The sequence below is a fragment of the Panthera uncia genome, chromosome A2, assembly GCF_023721935.1.
Source record: "Panthera uncia isolate 11264 chromosome A2, Puncia_PCG_1.0, whole genome shotgun sequence".
Lineage (NCBI taxonomy): Eukaryota > Metazoa > Chordata > Mammalia > Carnivora > Felidae > Panthera > Panthera uncia.
The window spans coordinates 34,711,554-34,739,248 of record NC_064816.1 but is presented as its reverse complement, the minus strand read 5'-3'; the positions used below and the strand labels follow the sequence as shown (position 1 = coordinate 34,739,248).

The following is a 27,695-nucleotide window of genomic DNA, read 5'->3' as shown; positions in this document are numbered from 1 at the left end:
TACGTTTATTTATTTTTGAGACAGAGAGAGACAGAGCATGAACGGGGGAGGGGCAGAGAGAGAGGGAGACACAGAATCGGAAGCAGGCTCCAGGTTCTGAGCCATCAGCCCAGAGCCCGACGCGGGGCTCGAACTCATGGACCGTGAGATCGTGACCTGAGCTGAAGTCGGACGCTCAACCGACTGAGCCACCCAGGCACCCCTGTTCTTTGAATTTTGGAATGAAGCCATGGAAGATTTCTTTCCCCCTCTGTGCAGGTGAAGCCCCAGAGACCTGTGCTCAGTGTTTCTTTGAGAGAGACATGTGAAGACTGTCCTTTGCTTAACCTCTGTGACCTCCCACCTGACTCCCATGGGGAGATCTGGCCTCTGTTTCACCGTGTGGCCTCCTGTAATTACCACCTACCTTTGCTTAACTGTAGCTTCCCTTTCCTACTTGACTGATGCCAGATTGTGCTGTATCAGGTCACTACCCAGGGCAAGTCTTAGGTATATTAGCACGGTCTTTTTTTCCCTTCTCCTTCTTCCCTTATCTAGCCCCCCACCTACCAAGGTAACCCCAGAGTTGCCCCAGTACACTCAGCTGGGAAATGGGATGATTCTCGTATCTCCCTCAGTATCATGGATGAACCATACAGTATGCGAAGAGTCACAGTGCCTGGCTCTGTGTGTTGTGTGCTCTGTGTGTTGACTATGACCATGGCAATGATAGGGAGGACAAGTGGTTTATGGTGCACATGAGAGGCTGCCACTAAGAGGTCATTAAAGTTCACCTAGACATTCCAACTCACAAGATGCTCATAGACCCCCTCTTGGCACAAGTCTGTTAAGAACATTCTTGCAGGCAGGGCAACTTCAGGCATTTCTTCCAGGGAGAGTCCTTCCAGAAGCCTGAACAGCATAGCTCAGGTGCAAGGGGCGGGGATCTTCCTAGGGCAGGTACAGACACTTCATGTCCCACAGAGGCCACTATCTCCTGCACCAGCTATGTTGGTAGAGCCCCCAGGATCCCCAGAAGAGACAGCCAGCTCCAAGAGTCATCGTGCCCTTTCCCAGTCCAGACACATTGTACCCGTCAAGCCTCTTTTTAAATCGCAAACAGGGGCGCCTGGGTGGCTCAGTCAGTTGAGCTTCTGACTCTTGATTTTGGCTCAAGTCGTGATCTCACAGGTTCGTGGGATCAAGCCCTGTGTTGGGCTCCACGCTGGGCTTATAGCCTGCATAGGATTCTCTCTTTCCCTCTCCCTCTACCACTCCCCGGCTCATGTGTGCTCACACGCATGCTCTCTCTCTCTCTCTGAAAAAAAAAAAAAATTAAAAAAAAATTTTTAGAAAAATCACAAGCAGTGTTACTTAGAAACACAGTTGGCCCCTGCCATCTTCATTTCCAGAGAGAAGAGCCAGACAGTTAAATGAAGGTTAGATTCTCGTGCAGGATTTGGGGAAGTGTTTTGTTTTCACAGATACGAGGCTCATAGTGGAGCTGCATAGAAAGGTTTCCTTTATCACTGCTCCATAGACTTGTAGTTTGATTTGAAGTCTGGGGAGAATTGGTTGATAATTATTCACATGTGAATAATGCAGTCTTTTGATTTTCTTCTTTGCAAGTACTTTTTTTTCTTTTTTGCAATACTTTGCAACTCAAGTATTCCCTCTTGAGTTCCAGTTTTGCTACCATGACAGTTTCATTTCTTGAAACTGTTTTTGTGAGCAAAAGACGCAACAGTTCCTTTCTCTTTTCTGTCAGTGCTTCTAGGCCACCGTCACCAGCTCTCAGAAGCCCTGATGATTAACTCAGGGTTGTTGTGCCTTTAAAAAAAAATTTTTTTTTAACATTTATTTATTTTTGAGAGAGAGAGAGAGAGAGAAAGTGAGAGCAAGTGAGTGGGGAGAGGCCGAGAGAGAGGGAGACACAGACTCCAAAGCAGGCTCCAGGTTTCAAGATGTCCACATAGAGCCTGACATGGAGCTCGAACCCACGAACCATGAGATCATGACTTGAGCCGAAGTCTGACCTTAATTGAGCCACCCAGGCGCCCCTTGTTGTGCCTTTTTAAAAAAAAAAATTATACCCTATGTTATATCATTGAATGCTTAGAACCCTCCAGGGAGTAGGATTTTTATGAACTTGGTTTACAGATGAGGAAGCTGAAGCTGTGAGCAGCAGGCGGGTGTTCTAAGAGAGCACAGTCAGCGAGGGGTGGAGTCAGGGTTCCAGGCCAGGCAGTCAGACCCCATCCTGTGCACTGAAACCACAGTGCCCTGTCTCCTCCCTATAGTCCCCTGCACATCCTATTAAGTTGACGGAAAGTTTTCTAGACACTTTCCAGAAGCTTCCTTATATCTTGTTGCATGCTTTTCCATGTTTTCCTCAAGTGGACTGAGTTAAACTGAGCACCTTCTATAGCCCTCCCCTTCTCTGCACCTTCTGGAGAGTGTAAATAGGATGCATGGCCACCATGAAGTCCCAGGTTACTCACTTAACTGGTAACTGGGCACATGATGTCAGGGCAGGCTGACCACGAGTGGCAGGGAGGGGCAGGATGCATCTAGCTGAGCAGGGTCACCACCCTCCTATTACCTCCCTCTTTTGGGGTTAAGCATCCGGCTTTGGCTCAGGTCGTGATCTCATGGTTCATGAGTTCGAGCCCCACACTGCAGCAGTTAGTGGCTTTGGATCCTCTGTGCTCCTCTCTCTCTGCCCCCTCCCTGCTTGCATATTCTCTCTCTCCTAAAATAAATAAACATTAAAAAATAAAATGAATTAAGTCATGGGAATGTAAAAAAGAAAGAAAGAAAGAAAAGAAAGAAAGAAAGAAAGAAAGAAAGAAAGAAAGAAAGAAAGAAAAAGGTTTCTTCCCCTTCTTCTTCTTCTCCAAGTTCATTTCCCTCAACAGTAACAAACTGCAGTTAACATGTGGGAGTCCCTTATAAGACTTGACTTTAGCAAATATGAAGATATCCTCATACAAAATCTATGTAAGGATCTGTATAAGGATATAATAAAATTTATGTAGGGGTGTGTTTGTTTATATCCTTAGAGAAAATATACTCTCTCATATCCTAGCTTAGTATTATATCAGGGGCATCTTTCCCAGTGGGTACATTTAGGGTTATTATTATTTTTTTGTGTGTATGGTTACATGATATTTGGTAGATGCTAGGGATATCCAACACATGCCTCAGTGCATGTATCCTGTCCTGCCACCCCCCAATCATATTTCATGTGTTGCCATTTTTTTTTTTTTTGCTACTTACTGAAACGCATTGAACATCCTTCCCACATACATGGGCCTTTATACACTCATCCCAGCTTTTCTGTAGGATGTATTCCTGTAAGTAGACTTTCTAAGTCATAGGTTATGTGCATGTTTAAATTGGAGACATACACAGGAGGAAATTTTATGGCATCTTCAAGAATATCCAAATGTTCTTCAACCTGAGACTAGAAAGAAGTCCTTCCCCTGTGGCAGATAATTTGAAGTTGAGGGATGTGGAAAAGAACCTTTTGGAGGTGGTCGTTACTGAATAATACATGATTTCCCTGAAAAGTCAGGATTGCTGTATTTTATTATTAAATTTTCCTTTCAAAGGTATCTTATTTTATCTGAAGTATTTTATCTCAAGAAACTGTCTCGAATCACTCTTTTAATTGCCCTTTATTTATTATTGAGCCAGAATAGGGACATTTCATTTTTGATGGTGTTGAGAAGGGCCTTTATTAGAATGGCATTGGAGAAACATCGAAGGGGAAAATTTTTTTTTATCACTACATCTAACAGTTCTCAATAACTTTGAAATAACTCTAATATGTGCAACATAAAAATTTCAAAATCTGGAAAAAGAATTGCTATAATGATAAAAAGACATGAGCATAATGTATAACCAACTGTAGACCTTGCATCTAATCCTACAATACATAGTTCTTATTTCTTTTGGCTGAATTTTTCAATCTAAGTTATACCATTTTTAAAGAAACTGATCTCCTTCCTTTAGCTGAGGGAGCATGTAATTAATTTCTACTTTGCAAAAATGGAATGCATTTGGTAAATGTACTAGAAAGACCTATTTCCCTCTGAGAGGCAATTGTGTGCAGAGGTTAAAAGCTTGGAATCTGGAAGCAAACCGACTGGATTTAATCTCAACCCTGCAAATATACCAGCACTGCCATTTATGCAAACTACTTAAATTTGTTTCTCTGTTTCCTCATCTGTAAAATGGGGATAATGGTATCCCCTAGCTTATTAAGTTTGTGGGGTGTTAATAATTTTAAGTGCTTAAAAGCATGCCTGAGATGTAGGAAATATGCAAGATGCTATTATAATTATTATTACTCTTAATGTTAATGGGGAATTGTCACATGTTACTCTTTGGTCAATGAGGAGATCATTTCTTAGAAAAACGCTCATTGGGGTGGGGTGCCTGGGTGGCTCATTCGGTTAAGTGTCTGACTTCAGCTCAGGTCACGATCTTGCACTTTGTGTGTTCGAGCCCCGTGTCAGGCTCTGTGCTGTCAGCTTGGAGCCTGGAGCCTGCTTCAGAATCTGTGTGTCTCTCTTTACCCCTTCCCCTCTATCTGTCTCTCTCTCTCAAAAATAAACATTAAAAAAAAAAAAAAAAAAAAAAAAAAGAAAAGCATTCATCATAGTTTAATGTTAGGACTTCCAAAGCATTTTCTTGCTTTGAAATTTCTTCAGAAGTGTATTCCATTTACCCTGATTGTTTTTGCTTACTGAGCTACCCTAGTGTGTACAAATGGTGTCGTATGTCTGTGATTTGGATAGAAGACTCACAGGGAAAAAACCCCACACCAACTACCATTCAGAGATGTGAGTATAAGAACAGATAGGGTAGAAAAACCAAATGTTTTCAGCAGACTAAGAGTATAATTGTGGTGATTACTTCTTTTTTAAATAAAAATTTTTAATGCTTATTTTATTTTTGAGAGTGAAAGAGAGCACATGCGGGAGAGGGGCAGAGAAAAAGGGAGACACAGAATCCTAAGCAGGCTCCAGGCTCTGAGCTGTCAGCACAGAGCCCGGTGCAGGGCTCGAACTCACAGAATTGTGAGATCATGACCTGAGCTGAAGTCGGACCCTTAACTGACTGAACTACCCAGGTGCCCCTTGTGGTGATTATTTTTGATGACATTCCATCAAATTAGGTATTTGCTCAGGCCCAAGATGAAAATCCGTGTTTCTTCTATGGATTTTTTGAGCTGGGTTAGCATCATTAGTTCTTAAGACTAACAAGCTTATTCGAGTATTTTGTTGCATTTTTAAAAAGCCATATTGCATCCTTCCATGGCCCTAACCTATTTTGTTTTCACTTTCAGAGCTCCTATGGATATGGTGACCTATTCTCTGACACATGGAGAGCATTTACGGATTATGATGTTATACATTTGAAAACTTATGATTCCAAAAGGGTACTGGAAACTTTCCTGAAATGTCTCTAAATAACAGTCATTACAGATGACTCACTCATCGAATAAATATTTAATACGAGTTTCTATTAGCTATTACCATTGATTTTTGACTTCGTAGGTGCTTTTTTTTTTTTATGACTAGAATAATTGTTTTTAACTAGGTAGCATTAAAAAACTTTTCCCTTTAACTTTTCCAAAATTATGATTTTCACTTGAGTGAAATAGTTTGCTGTTCAAAATATTTTAATGCAAAAAAGAGATTAATTAAAATTTGTTTTCTGTAATTTTAAGTACTATTTTGGTGTGGAGTGTGCAGATTGTGTTCTCTTACCTTGTACAATACTTTCATTCTTAGGTGTGTTTTAAAGAAGCTATTTTTTCCCTACTCCCCCGGATGCGATACGGGCTGTTCTATAATACCCCTTTGGTAAGCATGTCAACGGGTGTTAATATTCATATTTATACACTTATTCTGGATAGATTTTAAGATAAACGTTTATTTGTAACTTGAGAACATCCTAAATAGTACGGCAGAATGGCTCATTGTAACATGAATTATTGTTTTCATGTTAGATATCTGGCTGTCAGAACACGGGATTATTCAGGGCATTTTCCCAGCATGTGCTGCACAGACTGAACATCACACAGGAGGGCCCCAAGGTAAGGAGTACATTATAGGTTCTGACTTGGGCCTGACTTCACCCAAAATAAAAACCAATGGCACCTTTGCAGAAAAAGAAACCAGCGGAAGACAGTGTTTTCTGGGGTTAATAATTTCTTGCCTGGAGTGAGTGATCCAAAATCAAACGTCACCAGCCTATGACAGATAAATAAGGGACAGTGGAAGAATGTACTTTTTTCTCCATTCTCTTTCTCCTGTCTTTCTCCGTATCTCCTTGCTCTTCCCCCAGTCCCCACCTAACCCACAAACCCCTGCTAAAAATTCCACCCAGCCAATCAAACAGAAGTGTAGTAAACAAGTTTTGTCTTCTGTGGCTAAAATGGATGCAGTGTTATTTCCTGAGGGAAGTCTGAAGGAATCAGGCTAAACAAGTACTCGTTCCCTAAATATATCCTGATTGAGTTTCATCGCTTTGTGAAAATCACATTTTAGGTTCTAGTATTCATTCATCTGTGCAGGCATATACAGCATTATTTTGCCTTTTCCTTTTGATGACAGGATGGAAGAATCCGAGTCACCATTCTTGCACGGAGTACAGAGTACCGGAAAATTCTAAACCAAAACGAGGTTAGTTTTTGGTATGCATTTTTAATACCATCATGTTGAATTTAACTTCCTGTAACTCATGTGCTTAATTTTTTTCACATTGCACTACATGCTTTGATTGGAAATTGTTAGCTTTTAGCAAAGTTGGATGGCTATGCCCAGTTCATCTACTAGACTCCTACTGGGGGTCAGCAAACCACCAGTTGCCCAAACTAGCTTCGCCTTACTGTAAACATTCACCTGCCACAACTCAGAGTGGAAACAGAGGCAGAAACTATCTCTTGTGTCCTGCCTTTACTGCCATAGATTGCCAGACATTCTGCCTCTGTACAAACTAGCGGCAAAAATGCAAGAGTATCTTTTGAGAGATGATTGATGGAGCGTGGCAATACTGTGGCATCCAGAGGCAGACTAAGTTAGAAGAGTCTCCATTCTTTTCATGACTGTGTGTCCTGGAAATTATTCACCTTTAGGTTTTGTACTTTATTTTGACAGCATCAGCTCTTAAATTATATTTAACTGAGATAAGATCACCATGCAAGGCCCTTGCCTATAACAGCCTGGTTGGTAGGTGTTCTCACAATAGTATGACTGAGTCCACAAAAATGTCTTGAGCACCTGCTATGTGTTGGGCTGTATTCTAGGCCCTGGAGCTACCGTAGAGGACAAGACAAGTGAGATCCCTGCCCTCACGGAACTTATGCTCTCTGGGTGAGACAGACAAGAAATAAGTAAACAAGTCCCTAAGTAAGGTGATTTCAGGTAGTAGTAAGTGCCACAAAGGAAGTAAAACAAGGTGATGGGGTAGAGGGGCCAGAGATGCAGGAGGAAGGGGAAGCAGTCAGGTGAGATACCTGAAGAGGTGCTGTTGGGCGGAGACCTGATCGCTAAGAAGCCAGCCAAGGAGAGAGCCTCCCAGGCAGAAGCAGATGGCCTGTGATGTCCAGGCTTTAGGTGCTCCAGGAATGGAGAGATCACCAGGCGGCTGTAGCACAGCAGGAAAGGTGGGGGCGACCCTAGAAGAGGTCAGAGAAGTTGGGCAGGGGGTAGGGAGGTCCCATATCCTCTCAGCCTCATAGACCTAGCTGAGAAAACGAGCGGGTTCTATTCTGGTGTGGGAGAAACCACCGTGAAGTTTTGGGCAGGGTGAGGTAGGCAGAATACCAGGCCTCCTCCAGAAGATGCCCCCATCCGAATCCCTAGAACCTGTGACAAGATTAGGTTACGTGGCAGAGGGATGCTGAGTTTGTAGGTGAAATTAAGGTCGCTTGTCAGCTGGCCTGAAAGTGGGGAGATTACCCTGAATTATCCAGCAGGGCCTGATGGAATCACAAATGGGCTTTAAGCATTCTCCACCAGAGAACCATTGCCTCTGCCTGAAAGCTCTCTGCTTAGCTGGATTCTTCTCACTAAGCACATTTTAGTTCTGTACGTCCTTGAAAGTGGAAGAAGGAGACAGAATCCAGAAGGGAGTCATGAGGACAGAAGCAGGGCCAGAGGGATGCCACATCCCTGGCCTTGAATATGGAGGAAGAGGCCCTGAGCCAAGGAATGCAATGGCTCCTAGAAGGTGGAAACGAATTCTCTCCTAGAGCCTCCAGAAGGAGCACAGCCCTGCAGACAGCCATCTGTCTCACTGTTGGACTGCTGTCCTGCACAACATTGAGTGGGTCAGTTGTGTTGCCGTGAGCTATAGAGTCTGTGGTAATTTGTTGTAGCAGCTAATAGAAAACGAATACACAGGCAGAGACACGAACTGGCTTATTCATTTATTTGTAAACCACTTTGGCTGCAAGAGTAGGAACAGGGGGTATCATTCATGCTGTCACTGTGACCCTGGGAAGAGTTTGGACGAAGGTGATGACAGCAGAGATGACAAAATAAATGGATTTAAGATCTGTCTTGGAGGTCGAGTCTGGGATACTTCCTGGCTGAATATGTAGGTGCTTGTTCAGTTAGGCCAGGCACTGAGGATCAAGGGTGAACTCCCGGGCTTTTAGCTTGATCAGGTCAGTGGAACTGAGGTGGGAAAAGCTCAGTAGGAGGGGGATGGGGGCAGGTTTGGATGGGTAAAATGTTTTACACAAATTAGTTTGGATGCCTAACAGGCTGATCAAAATTATGCAATTAGTGTCTTGAGATCCATATGGATTATGAACATACGCTGTAATGAGACATTGATTGTAAGTTGTGGGTGGAAGAAATGAGCAGTGTGTGTGTGTGTGTGTGTGTGTGTGTGTGTGTGTGTGTTTTAAAGACCCGGAAATGCAAATCTATCAAATGATACCATGTTGGGGTTGATGGATAGAACCCTTATGGACAGGCAGACCAGTAGTATATATTGGTAGAGGTAACACATATTGAGTGCTAATTATATGCCAAGAATATTACTCTATGTTCCCCATTGCTTCCCGCAAACTTGTGAGGTACATATTTTGTTATTATCCTCTGTTTTAGAAAAGAACACTGAGGCTTAAGTGATAAAAAAAAAAACATGCTTGAGGTCATGCAGCTGGTGAGCAGAATAATGGAGGCGGGGGTGAGCTGAGGTGGTCAGAGTCTGAGCCTGCTTCTGAACCAGAGACTGCCACTGCTCTAACACAAATAGATGTGACAGGAGGCCGTGTCGGGAAGGCTGGCGAAGGAACATCATCCATCCAGTGGAAAGGGGTGGTGCTGGGTGCTGCCGGTCAGCCGCCAACATGTTCACATCCGGTCACACAGATCGCCCGCACCATGTTGCCCAGAGGTGAGATCTGGAAGTTCAGATCTGAACTCTAAGCCAACGAGCACCCACTGGCTGCTTTTGTCTCAGTAATTGGCATCACTTGAGAAGGTAGCTACCAAGCAGAGAAGAAAGCACGTTCGACTCTACCTTGATTCATGAATACATAATAAAACCCCCCATGCTCTCATTGGATGGTGGTTCCTGCAGTCCTGCCCAACCTCAAGGTCGAGAGAGCTCTGGCCACTTCCATGGTGTGACTAGAAATTGTGAACAAGAGCCTGTTTGCCAGGGGACCCTCTGAAACAAGTGATGTGTTTTATGTGGACACATCTTATTACGGGACCCGGGCTCATGCCCTGGGATTAATTCCCTCCTGAAAAACAGATTCTAATCTATCCTCCCTCCTTCAGCTCCTTGACATAAGCAGCATATTTATGGGAGTTCAGGAGCTGTCTAGAGAGAGAAACTTCCATTCTATGTGTGTGTGTGCGTGCTTAACGGGGGTGGGGACTGGATGTAAATCCCTGTCTGTTGCTTTTAATACATAGGAGAGTACAGGGTACTGGCTGAGAACACAGGTTTGGGGGTCAGATGACCTAGATTTAGTTTTGGCTGTGCCATTTGCTAGCTGGGAGATTCTGGGAAAGGTCCTTAACATCTTTCAGCCTCTGTTGTATCATTTAAAAATAGGCATACGGGAGCACCTGGCTAGCTTGGTCGGTAGACCCTTAATCTCAGGGTTCTAAGTTTGGGCCCCATGCTGGATGTAGAAATTAATTAAAAATAAAATCTTTGGGGCGCCAGGGTGACTCGGTTAAGCATCCAGCTTTTGATTTCGGCTCATGTCATGATCTCAAGGTTCGTGAGATCAAGCCCCACATCAGGCTCTGTGCCAAGTGGAACGTGCTTTGCATTCTTTCTCTTTATCTGTCTCTCCCTCTCTCCCACTTGAGCTCACATGCTCGCTCGCTCTCTCTCTTTCAAATAAATAAACATTAAAAAAAGAAAATCTTTAATAAAAATAGGCATAAAAATATTTACTCAGTATGAGACTGTATGAGGATTAAGTGACATTCACCAAAGTACCGAGCAATGCCAGCACAATTGAAGGGATACTTTGGTTACCATTGCTGTCATAGGTCGGTTCAAGATGGCTTAATTGTGAGGGACATAGAGAACCATGGCTATGTTTCTGGTAATAGGTTAGTCGTGCTTTGTTACTTTGTTTGCTAAGAGAATAATTGTTTTTGTTTTTGTTTTTGTTTTTTTTTTTTTTAATTTTTTTTCAACGTTTTTTATTTATTTTGGGGACAGAGAGAGACAGAGCATGAACGGGGGAGGGGCAGAGAGAGAGGGAGACACAGAATCGGAAACAGGCTCCACAGGCTCCAGGCTCCGAGCCATCAGCCCAGAGCCTGACGCGGGGCTCAAACTCACGGACCGCGAGATCGTGACCTGGCTGAAGTCGGACGCTTAACCGACTGCGCCACCCAGGCGCCCCTAGAATAATTGTTTTTTTGTGTAGAAGTATTGAAAACATTTTTCTGCCAAGAATTTAGCGTTTTCAGAAGATAAGGTCCAAAACACAAGTGGTTTGTCTGAAGTGAGATAATGGGTAGGGAGAAAACTCTTAACATAAAACCTGGAACAAGGTAGGTGCCCAGCAAATACACATTGAGAAATTGAAGGAATAACTAGCAAGTAGTAACCATGGCCGTTAACGCCTACTGGCTTCTGTGCCACTTTGCTCTCATGAATTTTTTTTTTTTAACGTTTTGTATTTATTTTTGAGAAAGAGAGAGAGAGAGACAGAGTGCGAGCAGGGGAGGGGCAGAGAGAGAGGGAGACACAGAATCCAAAGCAGACTCCAGGCTCTGAGCTGTCAGCACACAGCCTGATGAGGGCTCAAACTCACAAACTGTGAGATCAGGACCTGAACCAAAGTCGGACACTTAACCTACTGAGACACCCAGGTGCCCCCCTCTCGTGAATTTTCCGCTCTCAGCCCAATGACAGCCCAGCACAGCAGGATTTTAGGGTGGTAGAATAATGTGACCAAGGGGTGAAATCTGCATTTGAATTCAGTTAAGGGTTAAAACACTAAACCTGAATGATATGTAATACCTGAAAAGTATTTTGTATGAAAAACAGAAATTTTAAGACTCAGAGGAAAATAAAACAGAAGAAAAAGAAAAAAAGAAATTCTAAATGTTTCTGTTTTTTCCCTAGCTGGTAAATGCACTGAAGACAGTATCTACACTTGAGGTTCGGATTGTCGATTACAAGTATAAGTAAGTGATACCTCACCCTTGAGCAGACACTGTCATCTTTGGCTTGGATGCATTAACAGGGGTCGAAGGATTTTTTCAAATGGTAGCTTTTGGCGCTGATAGACCAGGGAGGGACAGGCAGAAGCATCAGTGAGTGTAGCCAGCAGGGAAGGGCCCCAGGGCAGGAGAGGGCCCCTGGTGGTGATGGGGGTTGCACCAGGGCACAGGGGCAGTCACTTTTCAGCTCTGTGGGGTCCAATATTTCAACCCCATCTCATTTTTCAAGAGAAGTGAGGAACCGAGATTTTCATTTGAAATTTCTGTGTTTTTATTTATTTATTATTATTATTATTATTATTATTATTTTAAATGTTTATTTTTGAGAGAGAGAGAGAGGGACAGAGTGTGAGTGAGGGTGGGGCAGAGAGAGAGAGAGGGAGACAGAGAAGCCAAAGCAGGCTCCAGGCTCCAAGCTGTCAGCACAGAGCCTGATGTGGTTCTTGAACCCACAAACTATGAGATCATGACCTTAGCTGAAGTCGGATGCTTAGCCTACTGAGCCACTCAGGCGCCCCTGACATTTCTGGATTTTTAAAAGTTGGCAACTAATTCTGAATTTAAAAAATATTACTGGCCTCATGTGTCCTTCTAGTTGCCACATTTCAACTCTTGACCTAAAATTAGTTATATGGGAATAATTTGAGTGTCGTAGAATAATATGAGGTTTCTAAAAAATATTAAAAAGTATTTATACTTCTTTTAAAATTCCAACAGAAGTAAAAGGCTTAGAAAGACACAATATGCCTCGCATTTACTGTCTAGGTAATCCCTGTTGATAGAAAAACCAATGATGCTGTAAAATAGATGTTCCTGGTTGGAAAAGTCAAGCAGTATTGAAAAAAGCGCAAAAGGAAAGGTGAAAACTCTCCTCCATTTGCCCCACTCACAGTCACTGTCTTGTTTTCCAAATTAAACGCTATAAAGAGTTTCTATGTTAAAAAAAAAAAAAAAAGCATACGTATACCAGCATATGAATGTCTATAATAGGTTAGAAGCCAGTAAGAGGCGCATCTGTCTGGCTCAGTCGGTAGAGCATGTGACTCTTGACTTCCAGGTCGTTGAGCTCAAGCTCCATGTTGGGTGTGGAGGAGACTACTTTAAAAAAAAAAAAACAAACTTACCAGTGAGCATGGGATTTCCGCACCTTATTCACCATGCATGCGTTCACTGATACAATGAATCTTTATGGTGTGTCTGCCATGAGCTGGGCACAGCCTTTGAAATAGGAATCCAGATATGGAGGATGGCATGGCTCTTGTCTTCAGCACCGTAGACAATGAATACAAATACACAGCAATCTTAAGAACAGCTACAATTTGTTGAGACTTACTGTTATGCTTCGCTTGCTTTATCTCAGTTCTCCCTCTGGTCTTACGAAGTTGGCAAAACTATTACTGTTTTACAAATTACACTGTGCAGTGGTGACTACCATCATTGCCACAGGAAGGAAGAAGAGGGCCGGATGTCAGGCTGCAGGAACTGGGGAGGCTCCGTTGTTGACTGGCTTTTAAGAAACCGTGCCCCGCGCAGGTTTCCCAGCTGAAGGAGGAACGGCAGTAAATTCAGACATTGCCAATCTGAGGGAAGCGTTACTAACATAATAGATGGAGCTTTGCCTCCTTATCCTCAGACATTTTCCACACCAGCTGACTCCAGGGTCATTCCTACCTGGGCAAATACCCACCCTTCCTGTGGCATCAGTTGGCATTCCTTGAGAAACTGAGGCACGTGTACCTCGTGTGAAGCACACGCATGGTGCCCTTGTCTTCTTTCTCTGTGTGGAACATGGGGTTTTCATTTACTTCGAGAGGAAGCTCTTTAAAGAGGAGAAGCTGGAAAAATAAAAATAAAAATAAAATAATAAAGAGGAGAAGCTTGGATTTCACATTCTCTTCTTAAATCCAAAATAATCTTGGTAATTTTTTTTTTTTTTTTTTTTTTTTTTTTTTATTTTGGGTAAGAGGGAATGGGAGATCTAATTCCATTATGTATATTCAGAATTTTATACTTACTGTAGCCTCACTTCAGTGGACTTTATTGGCACTGACTTTCAGTTCAGAGTTTGCATATCTTTTAGGGTCTGGAATTCCGAGGACACTTTAACGATCTTGATGTGCATAAAATTTGAGGATTAGTCTGTTGCAAAGGCAGGACAATGCCCTCGTGGTATCTGAGATAATTTTAGGTATACCCAGATGGCATTGAATGAACTCCAGTCTCACAAGGAGAATTTATTTTACAAAAAAACGTCCTTTTGTTATCTTAAGGAACTAGTTTTCAGCTTGATGCTAGTATAACATAACATCTCTGTAGTGCCTGCTAATTTCCTTTTTTCTTAAAGAAAGAGCAGGCCTTCGGCTCACAGCTCTTCCTTCAATAGTACCTACCTAGATTTGAAACTTTTTCATTTGATTGTATCCGTCTTTACAGTTTTGTTTGTCATGCACTACTGGTTTTTCATTTAAGACAGCTCTCAAAGTTTCCTTCTAAAATAAATGCACTTAGGGTCTCCTTCCTGGCTCGGTAGGGACAGCTGACGGCTCTTGATCTCAGGGTTGTGAGTTTGAGCCCCACGTTGTATAGAGATTACTTAAAAATAAAATCTTTAAAAAAAAAATACATTTAAGTTTTTTTTTTTAAAGTGAGCTTACTTAGAAAACAATGTTAAATTATTAAATAATTAACTTATTAATTATTGGAGTAGGCTTGGACTTGGCAAAAAGCCATAGTGGCATGTGATTTAAATTGGGAAAGGCGCTTGTATGAATACTGTTACCATGAGTCAGGAGCTAACTCAACCCAACAGTCTCTCTCTTCTCCCCTCTGTCTTCTTTTGTTCTATGTGTTCACAGGGAACTTGGGTTTTTAGATCAGCTGAGGATCAGTCATAACACGGACATATTTATCGGAATGCATGGAGCTGGTCTTACCCATTTACTCTTCCTTCCAGACTGGGCTGCTGTCTTTGAACTGTAAGTGTTTGGAGACAACTTGTACACTGAGGCCACAAATAATGCTTTTTGTGCATGGCTGAGACTGCCATTCAGAGCTTCAAAAGGTGGAATACTTTTTTAAAAACATTTTTTATGTTTATTTATTTTTGAGAGCAAGAGAGACAGAACGTGGGTTGGGGAGGGGCAGAGAGAGAGGGAGACCCAAAATCCGAAGCAGGCTCCAGGCTCCGAACTGTCAGCACCGTGCCCAACACAAGGCTTGCACCCACGGATCTCGAGATCATGACCTGGGCTGAAGTCGGACACTCAAAGACTGAGCTACCCAGATGCCCCCAAAAGGCAGAATACTTAATCATTACCAGAAAGTCACATCATACAGGCATCTAGAGAGAAAACAGACCTAAAACTAAATATGTGAAGTCTGTAGCTGCCATTACAGTTAGCAAGCAAACACCCCTTTCTCTCTCCATCTCGGTATGATGTGGGAGATGGGAGTCTGTGACTTCCTTCCTGAAAGCTCGTTGCTGTGTCCTTCTCAGACTGGGACCATCTCTCTACACTCTTTGCCATCATGCTGATAAAAAGGAACCTGTATACTGCATACCTGTGTTCATGGCACCCTTATTCACGGCAGCCAAGATGTGGAAGCCACCGAAACGTCCATCAGCGGATGAATGCATAAACAAAATGTGGAAATGTGGGTATATCTGTATATCTCCAGTAGAGCATTACTCAGCCTTTAAAAAGAAGGAAATCCTGTCACGTGTTACAACACGGATGATCCTTGAGGACATTATGTTCAGCTAAATAAACCACTCCCTGAAGGACACATATGGTGTGATTTCACTTATGTGAGGTACCCAGAGTAGTGACATTCACAGAGATAGAGTAGAATGGTGGTTGCCTGGAGCCCACAGGGGAGAGAAAAATGAAGAGTTCGTATTGAATGGAGTCACGTTTCAGATTTGCAAGATGGGGAATTTCTGGAGAATGGTTGCATCGTGTGAGTGAGTGCACTTAGCACTACTGAGCTGTGTGCTTAAAAATGGTTATGATGGTAAATTCCATGTTAAGTGTTTTCTACCACAGTTAAAAAGAGAGCGAGTTCAAGCACCTGTTTGTCTCATGAAGAGCACAGCTCCAAAGCACAGGCCTACCATGTTGCCTGCTGCTCACTGATTCTCTACTCAGGGAAAGCGAGGCCTCAAGAGGACAGTGATTTTCCTGGGGTGCTCCTCTAACTGGGTGGGCGATGATAGAGACATGGCGTTCTCCCCCTTAGTGATTCTGCTGTAGACACCACGCCCCATCTTTAGTTCTGGGCATGCCAACAGTGGCTACTGTTCCCCCATTTCGCTCTTTGTGTCTGTATACCTAGATGTTATGGTTTCACTTTAAAAACCACTTCATTCAGTATTTGAATGAGAGACCATCTAGGAAAAAAAATTGTGAACTTCCAACAGTTTGCAAAAATATTTGAAATACAGATACATTAGAGAAATGTATCTGTATGGATATTATGGATTCTATCTCAATGCTTCATTTCTCCCAAAGAGAGGGAGAGAAAGAAGAAAGGAAGAGGTGGTTGATAGTGCTCAGGCCTTGTTGCTCAGCTGACTAGGTTTCCATTTCTGCTTCCCTAGCTATGTGCCCTTGGATGTGTTACTCCCCTAAGTCCACTTCCATGTGTGTAGACTGGATATTAGGAGATAATACCAAGTCCACAGTCAGTCGGCCCTCTTGATAGACTTTAGTTCCCTGCATTCCTTGATCCTCTTTGGATATTTTAAAGTTAAGGAGCACCTGGGTAGCTCAGTCGGTTGAACGTCCGACTTCGGCTCAGGTCATGATTTCAGTTTGTGAGTTCGAGACCTGCGTCGGGCTCTGTGCTGACAGCTTGGAGCCTGGAGCCTGCTTCGGATTCTGTGTCTCCTTCTCTCTCTGCCCCTCCCCAACTTGTGCTCTGTCTCTCTATGTCTCTCAAAAATAAATGTATAAAAAATTTAAAAATAAAATAAAGTTAAAGTAGTTCACTTATGAAGATATTTAAAAAATAATCTCCATCAATCTTGTGTACTGTTTACACGACCTTTTGCAGGAACATATTTGGGAGGTGTGTTATTCCCCAGACAGGTGTTGATTTGGCAAAACCCCTGGACACAAGTCTCACGTGTGGGTGCCCTTGTGCCCTTAGGTACAACTGTGGAGATGAGCGCTGCTACTTAGACCTGGCCAGGCTCAGAGGGATCCATTACATCACTTGGCGAAGGCAGAATAAAGTCTTTCCTCAGGATAAGGTAAAGTTCAGTGACAAAACTCACCTCTTTTTTTTCATTTTAATTGGTTTAAAGTGTCTGATTAATATGAAAAACTGTCCTTAAACTTCAGTCCAGAGATAAACTGTCCTCCGAAAATAGTGAGTTGTATTTTATATTTGCAAGTTGGGAGAAGGGAAATTAATCACTCCCTGTCTTTATGTTGAGAAGACAACTTTGTGAAATTTGAGCCTCGAAAGATCTTTTAAATTATATACAGGAGAGATCAGCAAACTATAGACTGCTGGGGCCAAATCTAGCCCACCCCCTGTTTTTATAAATAAAGTTTTATTGGGACAGTCTCGCTTCTCTGTTTCCATGTCATCTTTGGCTGCTTGTGCATTTCACTGGTGGAGTTGAGTAATTGTAACAGATACTGTTTGGCCCACAGAGCTGGAAAGATGTGTTACCCGGCTCTGTACTGAAAAAAAATTGCCAGTTTCTGATGCAGAGCATAAATTAAAATGGTTGCCTTGGCCAAAGTAAAATAATTATGTTCCTATTCCGAAAACCATGTCATTAGTGACTTACAGCTCTGTGATTGTTTGTTTTTGCAGGGCCACCACCCGACTCTGGGGGAACATCCAAAGTTTACCAACTACTCTTTCGATGTAGAAGAATTCATGTACCTTGTCCTTCAGGCGGCAGACCACGTATTACAACACCCGAAATGGCCGTTTAAGAAAAAACGTGATGAGCTATAAATGTGCCAAGTCTGTTTATAAAAGTCTGTTTGTTTAAACATTCCACCACCCAGGCTCTCACAGTTAAATAAGTAAAACAACTAGTTATCTCCTAACCCCAAATTACCTTTTCTGGACCAAAACATGCCTTCAGGATATTACTTACATGTTTTAGAGTCTTTAACTGTTTCCCATGATTTTCGTGTCATAGCTATTTATCAAGATACTATTTTTGCACTGAAAACTTTACTTTTTATAGTTTAAAAATAAGGCATGGGCTCGCTGATGTATTTGAGTTTCTTAGGTATACCAAAGTTGTCAACCTTTTTGGCTTTAGAATTTGTAAATGTTTTTGCAGATGACAATGGGATTATAATTCTAGTGGCTTCCAATGTGTTTCTGATATATTTAAGTAAATTCACAGCAGCTTTTTTTATTTGCCAAAATCTTTTCATGACACTTTGTGGTAGGAAAGGAAAACAACATACTACACACACACACACACACACACACACACACACACCCCGTTGTGATTCTCAGCACCAGGCTATAGGTAGCCTACTCCATGTCAGAGATCAAACAATGTTCTACCCAGGTCTGTTTTACTCTCTCAGAGTCCAAAGTATCTCCCACAGAATTCTCTGCTCTATCTTTTTAGTAAACTCCAGGCTACATGCACCAAGAACCTCAATAAACCATGCTGTTGCATCAATTAATATTCCCATATTTCATATGCAAATCATGTTTTCCCCAAATGCACCAACTACATACGATAAAAATAAATTAGACCATCTGTTAGGACTGCTTTGGATACCTTCTAGCTGGTGGCCACTAATTCCTTCTTAGCCCTGGAGAGCAGTTAGGTTGAATTTCTGTATCACATGGTGGTTTCGGTGCAGGTATTCGTGACTGCACATGCCTGTGTGATGCTTCTGTCTCCTTTTGCACGGGAGTGTTTCCCTTTGAGCTTGCAGACTCCAGATTAGCTACATGAAGAGACTTTTTCCCTATCAAAAACAAAAACCAAAAAAAAAAAAAAAAAAAAAAAGTAAAGACACATGTGAATTCTCCATTTCAAAATGATAAAGCAGCCCATGAGAAAGTGCTGTTGATTAAAAAGAATATCTGAAATGCAGTCCCACTATCTGGGATTAATTTCTTACTGTTTATGAACTTTCAATCCAGGGGTCAGAAACCATGGATTTAATTTACTGCGAAATGTGAAGTTTACATTTTATTAACACTTGAGAAATCTAATTTAGAGATGAATGACTTCTATTTTTTAAAGTAGATGATTAACAGGGCTGAAGATTTTTTTAAAAAAACATTTTAGCATTGTAAAAAAAAAAAAAGAGTAGGCAACATAGTAACTTGAGAAACCCAAAATATTTTTTTATATGGACCTTTACAGAACAAGTTTGCTGACCCCTGCTTTAAAGGTTTATGAACAGTCTTCCAGAGTTTAGGGATATTTATTAAAATCTCTGTAAAGAAAGTAGTGAAGGACTATAGTAATACTTTTGATTTCGATGTGAAAATTGTGTAAAAAGAATCACAACACATGAATATTTAAGTGAGTGGTATGGCTGTGCTTCGTGCAGAATAGAGTCACTCCTGGGAAAAGATTTCACTTTAAAAGAAATTTAGGGGCGCCTGGGTTGGCTCAGTCGGTTGAGCGTCCGACTTCAGCTCAGGTCACGATCTCGCGGTCCGTGAGTTCGAGCCCTGCGTCGGGCTCTGGGCTGATGGCTCAGAGCCTGGAGCCTGCTTCCGATTCTGTGTCTCCCTCTCTCTGACCCTCCTCCGCTCATGCTGTCTCTCTCTGTCTCAAAAATAAATAAACGTAAAAAAAAAAAAAATTTAATAAAAGAAATTTAAAGGCAGCATTATACTTTTAATCAGAGCAGTATAAACTTCTAAAAAAAGTATCTGAAAAAAATGTCAGCGTTGAGCTTACCTCATTTTAAGAAGTGTGTAGAAATACGATTCTACAGACTAGCAAGAATTCCAGAAATTGAGGACATTTTCATAATGCAACTATTATATTTAAATATTTTACATTTATAGAGAGAATGCTTTTATATAAACACGAGTACATGTAACACTTTATGGAATTAACTTTTGTCAGACTTTTTCTATGGGAGCAAAAGACCAAATGGTTATAAAATTTAAATGTAAGGAGTGCTTTTGAAAATTAAGTCTTGAAAACAGATTTCATTGTTTGTACATTTTGGGTATGGCTTTGAAATAAATCGTTTTATATTTTATTTGAATACCAGAACAATTTTTAAGGTTTTCTGCGTCTTAATGCTACACCCACCCTTACTTTTTGGCAATCTGGTGGCTCTAGATTATAAAAATAAGTAGCTCACTGATGAGGAATTCGGTTTAAGCAAAAATTATGCCTTACGTTTATTTGGCAGATGATTCTACGATGCTTTCCCAAATGTATTGCATAACTTTTACAAAAATGACAGAAGAATTATTCCCATTTCTCACGTGAGGAAAATCAGACGCTGTTTAAGGGAGAGGACTTCCCTAAAGATCACAGTTCTTCTGGCCCCACATCCATAAGCTTCCGTCCTTTCACTTGCTTTGCTTGTTCAGCAAATACCGAGTAACTACCATGTACCAGTTACTGTTTTAGGTTCTGGGAAAAGAACAGAAAAATGTCCTTGCCCTCATGGAACTTACGTTCCGGTGGAGGAGACAGACAGTAAACAATATAAATAAGTGAAATTACACTGTGTGCCAGATGCTGATACACGCTATGGAGAAAACTAAAGCCGGGAGGGGCAAGGGATGTAGATTTCTTGGGGGAGGCAGAGTCTGGTACACTTAAGTGGAGGGTCAGGGAAGGCCTTCCGATTTGGAATAGGTGACCCGGGAAGCAATGCAGGGAGATAACTGGGCCAAGAGCATTCCAGGAAGCCAAAAGAGTACGTGCAAAGGCCCTGAGGCAGGAGCATGCCTGGCAAGTTTGAGGAGACACAAGGAAGCCAGTGCAGCTGGAGTGATTGAGGGGCAGAGGAGTAGGAGATGAAGTCAGAGAGGTTCTGGGACTGGGGTGCAAGTGGCAAGGCTCCCATCCTTTGTTTCTGATAAAAGGGGAGTTGCTGAGTTGCAAACAGGAGTAATGATCTTGCCTTGAACAGGGTAACTCTAGCGATGATGATAGGAGTAGACTGCAGAGGGATGTCTTAAGGTCTGTTCTCTGGGAAACAGACTCTGAGATGGAGATGTGTATGTTGTGTATTTCATATTGTAGAAGGCTGTGTGGACCATATGTCTTCTCTGCCCCATCTTATTTGTTGGTTCCCCCTCAAGTTTTTAGAAATGTAAAAACCATTCTTTAGATGTTTAAAGAGAGCAGAGGGGTAAAGGAACTTACTTAAAGCCACACAGCTAGGAAGTAACAGATAGATTGGATACTGGGCTTCATTTATGAAGGAATTTAAACAAGAAAGTTTACAGGTAATGAAGGAAGGAAAATAGGAAGGGAGGGAGGGAAAAAAGAGAAAAATTAGCTGGGAAAATAGAGAATCGAGAAAATAGTTCTGGATTTAGGCCCTTTCTTGCAATTACAGAATCGTTTTCTTTGAAACACAGCCAATGGAGAGAGAATTTGAAAAATACGTGCTTTTTCAAAACTAGGAGCATTTAAAATCATCTCAGGTATTATTGCCTTAGAGCAACCAGTTGTTTAAAACAACCTATTCCCATCCAAGGACTGTTGACAGACATTTTAACACCTTTCTTCTCTTTTAGCTTATTGGGGCATGTCAAAAGGTGTCATAAGCATTCTTGTCATAAAAGAAGTGGCTTAGAGCAGCGCATAGACCGCGTCAGCCCTCGCTTTGGGACGGTAACGCATGCATTGACCACGCGGTGGCAGTCAAGCCCTTCCAAGTGGTCTCCGTGTGGCCTGAGGCCCGGCGTTTTCATACCATTATAACATAGATTCCAGACACCTGAGTGACAAAGTAAGACCTTGTTTCTGCATATGGATACATTTGTTTCATTCCTTTGTGTTTTTTTTTTAATATTTATTTTTGACAGCGCGTGCGAGAGAGAGAGAGAGAGAGAGAGAGAGAGCACGAGTGGGGTAGGGGCAGAGAGAGAGGGAGACACAGAATCAGAAGCAGGTTTCAGGCTCTGAGCTGTCACAGAGCCCGACATGGGGCTCAAACCCATGAACTGTGAGATCATGACCTGAGCTGAAGTCAGAGCCCTAGCGGACCGAGCCAGCCAGGAGCCTCGATTTGTTTCATTCCTGATTTGAGGGAAAGCGGGAACTTTCGCAGACGATTTCACACCTAAGTGTGGAATTTCTTAGTTGCAGCCAATAGCTTAGTCCTGTGTAATCACTCTTAACTTGCGTGAAAAGCATTTGGCCCTGGAAAGACAATGTCTAGTGACAAACACTATTTAGTGGAATGCATTCTCAGTGATGTGCAGAGGAATTTACTTGGAATGGGAGGTCTATTTAAGGACCTGTAGCTGGCACATTAGCTCTTCGATTCTTATTAGGAGCTAATTCCTTTCTTAGAAAGGCTTTATGGGTGTTATCACATATACAATTGCTGTTATGACTTAGTTTGAGCAGAACCAGACTGTAAGCACAGGAGTTCACTGAAACCTAGACATGGAAGACAAGTGCTTAAAGCATAAATTGAAGAGTGTTGACAGTCGAGTCCTGACGTGACCTAATGTGGTTCTCAAAGTGTTTAGTATCATGTATTCTTAGCAACCTTGAATTGCAGAATTTTTGCATGTTTTTGCTGAGAGGGACCTTGGAGGTCCTTCATGGCATTTGTTCGTTCCACAATGGTTTGTTGACTGCCAACCAGTAACAGGCACTGGTAACAGACCGGTAACAGAAAGGTGGGCTCCTGGAAGAGGCAAGTTGTGTAGACCAAAGAATGCAGGCACAGAAGTCAGAAGACCCTGCCTTTTCCGCCTTGCGACAACAAAAGCTGCGTGTTCACGGCCTTGTTGCCCAGCTGCATGGCGCTTCAGTTTTCTTACTTATAAATTGGTGGTAATACCTATCAGGCAGAGCAGATTTAAGGATACAGTTTTAAAAACGCAGGCACACTTGTGTAGTCCCTGGCACCATAGGATACGTTCATTAAGTGCAATGATTGTGCTATGACATATAGAACTATTGTTATTTAAAGCTCTAGTATCTGGGGAGCACTTGTATTCTGATTTCCAGGCCTCTCCCCAGACACAAAAAAATGGCTTGCTTGGTTAATGTCGCCACAAGCCTTGTTTAACAGAATTGTTTATTGCAGGGCGTCTCCATGCCTTGGATACGCTCATGTGCGTTGTGAATATAGCTAAACAGGAAGAGGTAGTATTTCACTGTTTCAACCTTATTTGCCCACTGGATCTTTTTCTCAAGGAGTATGAGGGTCAGCATTGCAAGAATCCCTCTCCAGGCACCTGGAAGCACTTGCTACGGCCACAGGGCCCTTCTGGAGAAAGGGTACCGGGCAGTGCTTTGGGGATGAAGTTGCTTTGGTCAGTTGCACCATGTTTGTGAGTTGAATGAGTTGTACTACCTGGTCACAGTGGATTGGACCAGGGATCAATAGCTGAGCGAAAGTCTGTCCAGTCAGGAGGCTGCAAGATAAAGGGTAAACAAACAACCCAGCCATTCAGAGGGGACATTCGGGACAAAGAGAATGCCAATTCCCTGGTACCAAGACACCAGATCTGAGTCCCTGCGTGGTTCCCGAAGCCACTTTTCAGTTACCCACGAGGCCACTTGGACGTTAGGTCACGAATTGGATGATCTCTCTTCCTGACGGTCTGAAAGAATCTACATGATACAGCCATGCTTGCACTCTACGTATTGTTCTCCCCACCCTACCCCCTGGTGATGGAAGCGAACAGAGGTTAAAGGACTTGGACCCAGGTCTTCCTACTCCAACTTTAATGCCATCCAGCTGCGCTGACGTGTTGTCCCTTCTTGTGCTGAGGTCAATCAGCCAGACAAATATAGGGAGAAGCAATTGGAGTTTTCGGAAATAATCTGGAAAGTAAAGATTGTCAGGACACAGTTCTGTTGAAGTGCCTACCGCTTTGGGTGGAAATCTAAGCTGGGCGGAGTATTAAATAAAGGTGCCAGAGAAACTGGGCCGGTGTGATAGGAGGCAATTGGACGAGGAATCAGCAAATGGGAGACGCAGCTAACGGTGGGTGTTGCCAAGTCCCAGGAGCAAACCCGTAGCTAACGTGATTTGGGCAAGGAACTAGAGCCAGGGACTAGAGTCAGATGAGGTTAGTCCTGGATGCATATTGAACTGACCTACGGAGAGGCTGGGAGAGGCCTGGCTTAATGTTTGAAAGCCAGCTCCAAAGGAGGTAGCGGGAGGTGGAAAAAGGAAGAACTAAGGAAACACGCACATACCAACCCTTCCAACTCTCGAGGCAGGAGGAAGGCAATAAAGCCCCACCTCACAGTAAGAGTAATTCTACGCTGACAGACAAATGTAAATCCTCTAGAGAAACATCTTTGTCTATGTGTCATTTTTCAAAAATGCAGGGGATAGTCAGCAACATCAGGGAGAGAGTTTACACAGGTTGCTTTTGCAAGTGTTTATGGTTCACTCTGTGGAAACGGGACCGGGAGGTTTTCCTCCTCTGGTTGACACCGACATCACCACATCTGCTTTTCTGTGAAATTAAAAGCAAGGTGTGATGATGGAGCATCTCACAGCACGGTCCCCAAACCCGAAGCGTGGGCGGAGACGGACCCTTGGTCCAGCCTGGCAGGTAGGTCTATGCAAATAAATCGCCTTTCGGAAATCGCTTTGTAATACTATCATTTTACTTTGTGCTAGATTATATGTTCCTGGAGAGTCGGGTTTTTGCAATTCAAATAGCGGTCTATTGAAAAGACGAGGTTTACGGTGGCGGTGACTTGGTGGGAGCGATAAATCTGGAGGACAAGGGCATAAAAGTAATAGGCAGGAAAAGGTGCCCGTTCTTTCACAGCTCTGCTTGTACACCAGTGAAAAGGACCAACAGCTGGGAACGATGTGTTCCACTCCTGTCATTTTTCTTCTTCTCCTTCCTCTTCCTCTTCCTCCTTCTATCAATATTTGCATTTAAAAGTGTGGTTTCTTGGTGGAAAGTAAATTGCTCCCGTCAGCCAGGAATCCCGCAAAAAAGTTCTGACTGGTTGGTGACTAGCATACAGCGTCCTGTTCCAAGGGCTCACCCATGCTGGTAAGGCACAGAGCAGATTTTGGATTTACCCAGCGTTAGGCCGTGGCCATCTCTTGGAAGGGAAGCCGTAGTCGCCTGCGGATAACGTCTGCTTTGCCCACTGAGACTTCCTGAGACCCATGGAAGGTCTTCTGTAGGGTAATGACATTTGGCCAGTGTGGGTACATGATGTCTCACAAGAAATTGGGGGGGCTTTGCAGAACCGTAATGACAGGGGCACCTGGGTGGCTCAGTTGGTTACACGCCTAATTCTTGGTTTTGGCTCAGGTCAGGATCTCAAGGTTTTTGAGATCGAGGCCCACCCCACATACCTGCGCGCGCTCTCTCTCTCTCTCTCTCTGCCCCTCCCCCCACGATGCATGCTCTCTTTCTCAAAATAAATAAACCTTAAAAAAAAAAAAAAACAACAAGAGGGGGGCGCCTTGGGTGGCTCAGTCGGTTAAGCGTCCAACTTCGGCTCAGGTCATGATCTCGCAGTTTGTGAGTTCGAGCCCCGCATCGGGCTCCGTGCTGACAGCTCAGAGCCTGGAGCCTGCTTCAGATTCTGTGTCTCCCTCGCTCTCTGCCCATACTCAGTCTCTGTCTCTCAAAAATGAATCAGCGTTAAACAACAACAACAACAACAACAAAAACAACGTGATGACAGGCAGTGTGAACAGCGAAAATTACTAGCATACCCTGCTCTGCCACTTACTGCCTGGGTGACCTAGGCAAGTCACTTACACTCACAGAGCCTCAGTTTTCCCATCTGTCAAAGGGGGCTACTGAGGTTGCGAACCAACCTCAAAGTTACTGTGAGGTCATTGTACATGCAAGGTACTTTGCTGGGCAAGCAAGGGGTGAAGGGATGGGGAGGCTGATATGAATCAGGTGAGGGCATTTGCCTTATACTGAGGTCAGTGCCCTGAAGGGCAGGAATGTGCTATAGCCGAGGGGAGGAAGGGAAGTGCAGCAACACAGTATCTGCACAAGGTGAGGCCTCAACAAATAGGGAGATGAGGAGGGAGGCGAAGAGGCAGGTGAAGAGGCGGAAGAAGATACAGACACACAGGGAGCCGGGGTCGTGTATCCCGTGTTGTGACCACTTGCCTCTGAAATGCCCCGGGAGAGCGGGCCCCGACGTCTGCAACCCTGGAAGGCCCCCGGGGGAGCGAATGTGGGGGAGGAGGCCAGCGGGAGTCCGCAGGGCCAAACACGCACCCGCTGTGGCGGAGGCCCCAGGCCTGCGGGCCTTGAACGCGGCTTCCCACTGAGGGGGTTCGTCAGCTTCACCTGACGACCTCCCCGCCCGCCCGCGGGCTCCAGGCCTCAGCGCCGCCAGCTGGGAAGTGAGGAGTTCGGACGCCACGTCGTAACTGGTAACTGCTTCCGCTCGCTCGGTGAGTCTGCGATAAAATGGCAAACGGTGTGTGGAACTATGCAAATGTGTGCACTTACGTAAACCCACGGTTCGGTTCTGTAAGGCCGCCAGGCCACTCCGGGGCTGTGAAAGGAGGGCCTCCTCCTCCAGGTTTTTTACAAAGCGCTCCTGGTCTTTGTCCGGGGGGGGGGGGGGGGGGGGGGGAATCATTCACTTGCTAATGTGTTTAAGGAGGGGCTGAGACTTCAGTTTTCCATTGTTGGTAGTCAATTGACTACTGGGATGGGGGGGAACCAAAGCTGTTTTGGAGCGGGAGGTGGGGTGCGAGTTGGGTAAAATAAATAAAACGGATTGCTGCTCAGTAGAGGAGGAGGGACGTGCTTGAAGCAGGTGTTACTGCTTTTTGCCCAGGGCATGTGGTAGAAGAGACCGCTGACCAGGAGCCAGAGGTTGGTTTCAACGAAGGGCCAAGCCTGCCTTTTAAATCAGGGAGATAAGTTCTTTACGCGGGTGGGAGGCGCCTGGTGCTTTCAGGGCTGCCCTGGATAGTGACCTTCCGTCGGCCTTCAGCATTTTGTGGATCGGGCCCTTCACAGCCCCTGGCAAGTTTGCCGGGCACATTCGGGCCGCCCTAGAGACGCCGTGGGGGATGAGGGTGTCTGAGGAGCAGAGTGAACTTGGGAATATGGATCTGACCCTTGCTAAAGACCATGCTCTGTGCCTTTTATCTGGGAGCCTTCTTTAAAAAAAAGAATGGTTTTTTGGAGCATAGTTGGCACACAAGGTTGCATTAGTTGCAGGTGTGCAACATAGCGATTCCGCGTCTCTATACGTTATACTCCGCTCACCACAGGTGTAGCGACCATCTGTCATCATATCCTATTACAGCATCACCGACTCTATTCCCTATGCTGTGCCCTTTATCCTTGTGACTTTGTCATCCCATAACTGGAAGCCTCTGCCTCCTTCTCCCTTCACCCATGTTGCCCGTCCCCCCCCCCCCCACCTCCTTCCCCGCTGGCAGACAAGAGTTTCTTCCCTGTATTTATGGACCTGTTTCTGCTTTTTGTTTGTTTTTCATTTGTTTGGGTTTTTTTTTTCTTTTAGTGAAATATGAGTGACATCATAGCCTTTTTGCCTTTCTTGTCTCTGAGTCAGAGCAGTTGAGTTTCTGAGTCGCATGCAGTGGCCACAAATAGCTTCCCAGTCGCAGGAAAAAAAAAACAAACAAACAAACCAAAACGCTTCCCAGTGAGAAAGCGGAATACTTGGACGGTGGTGTTTGGGTGGGGATCATGTCAAAATGTGAGCTCGTGTGTATTTTTAGTTCTGAAGTGTATGACAGGTACCACCGTTGTGGCTGACCTTTATGGTACCCTTGACCCTCACCCCCTTCTTTTATTTATTTATTTTAATGTTTATTTATTTTT

The 27,695-nt window shown here is 43.6% G+C and overlaps 1 protein-coding gene across 1 annotated transcript in view; it reads left to right on the top strand.

Annotated features, from left to right (window-relative positions):
* EOGT (EGF domain specific O-linked N-acetylglucosamine transferase) overlaps positions 1-18,719 on the top strand; it is a 37,285-nt gene extending 18,566 nt beyond the window's left edge. The window contains exons 10-17 of the mRNA XM_049640872.1: positions 5,336-5,428; positions 5,784-5,855; positions 6,002-6,088; positions 6,609-6,677; positions 11,614-11,675; positions 14,567-14,686; positions 16,863-16,965; positions 17,541-18,719. Of these exons, the coding sequence (XP_049496829.1) occupies positions 5,336-5,428; positions 5,784-5,855; positions 6,002-6,088; positions 6,609-6,677; positions 11,614-11,675; positions 14,567-14,686; positions 16,863-16,965; positions 17,541-17,687 (753 nt within the window). The 3' untranslated portion in view covers positions 17,688-18,719. The remainder of the gene's footprint in view (positions 1-5,335; positions 5,429-5,783; positions 5,856-6,001; positions 6,089-6,608; positions 6,678-11,613; positions 11,676-14,566; positions 14,687-16,862; positions 16,966-17,540) is intronic.
* The last annotated feature ends 8,976 nt before the right edge of the window (positions 18,720-27,695 follow it).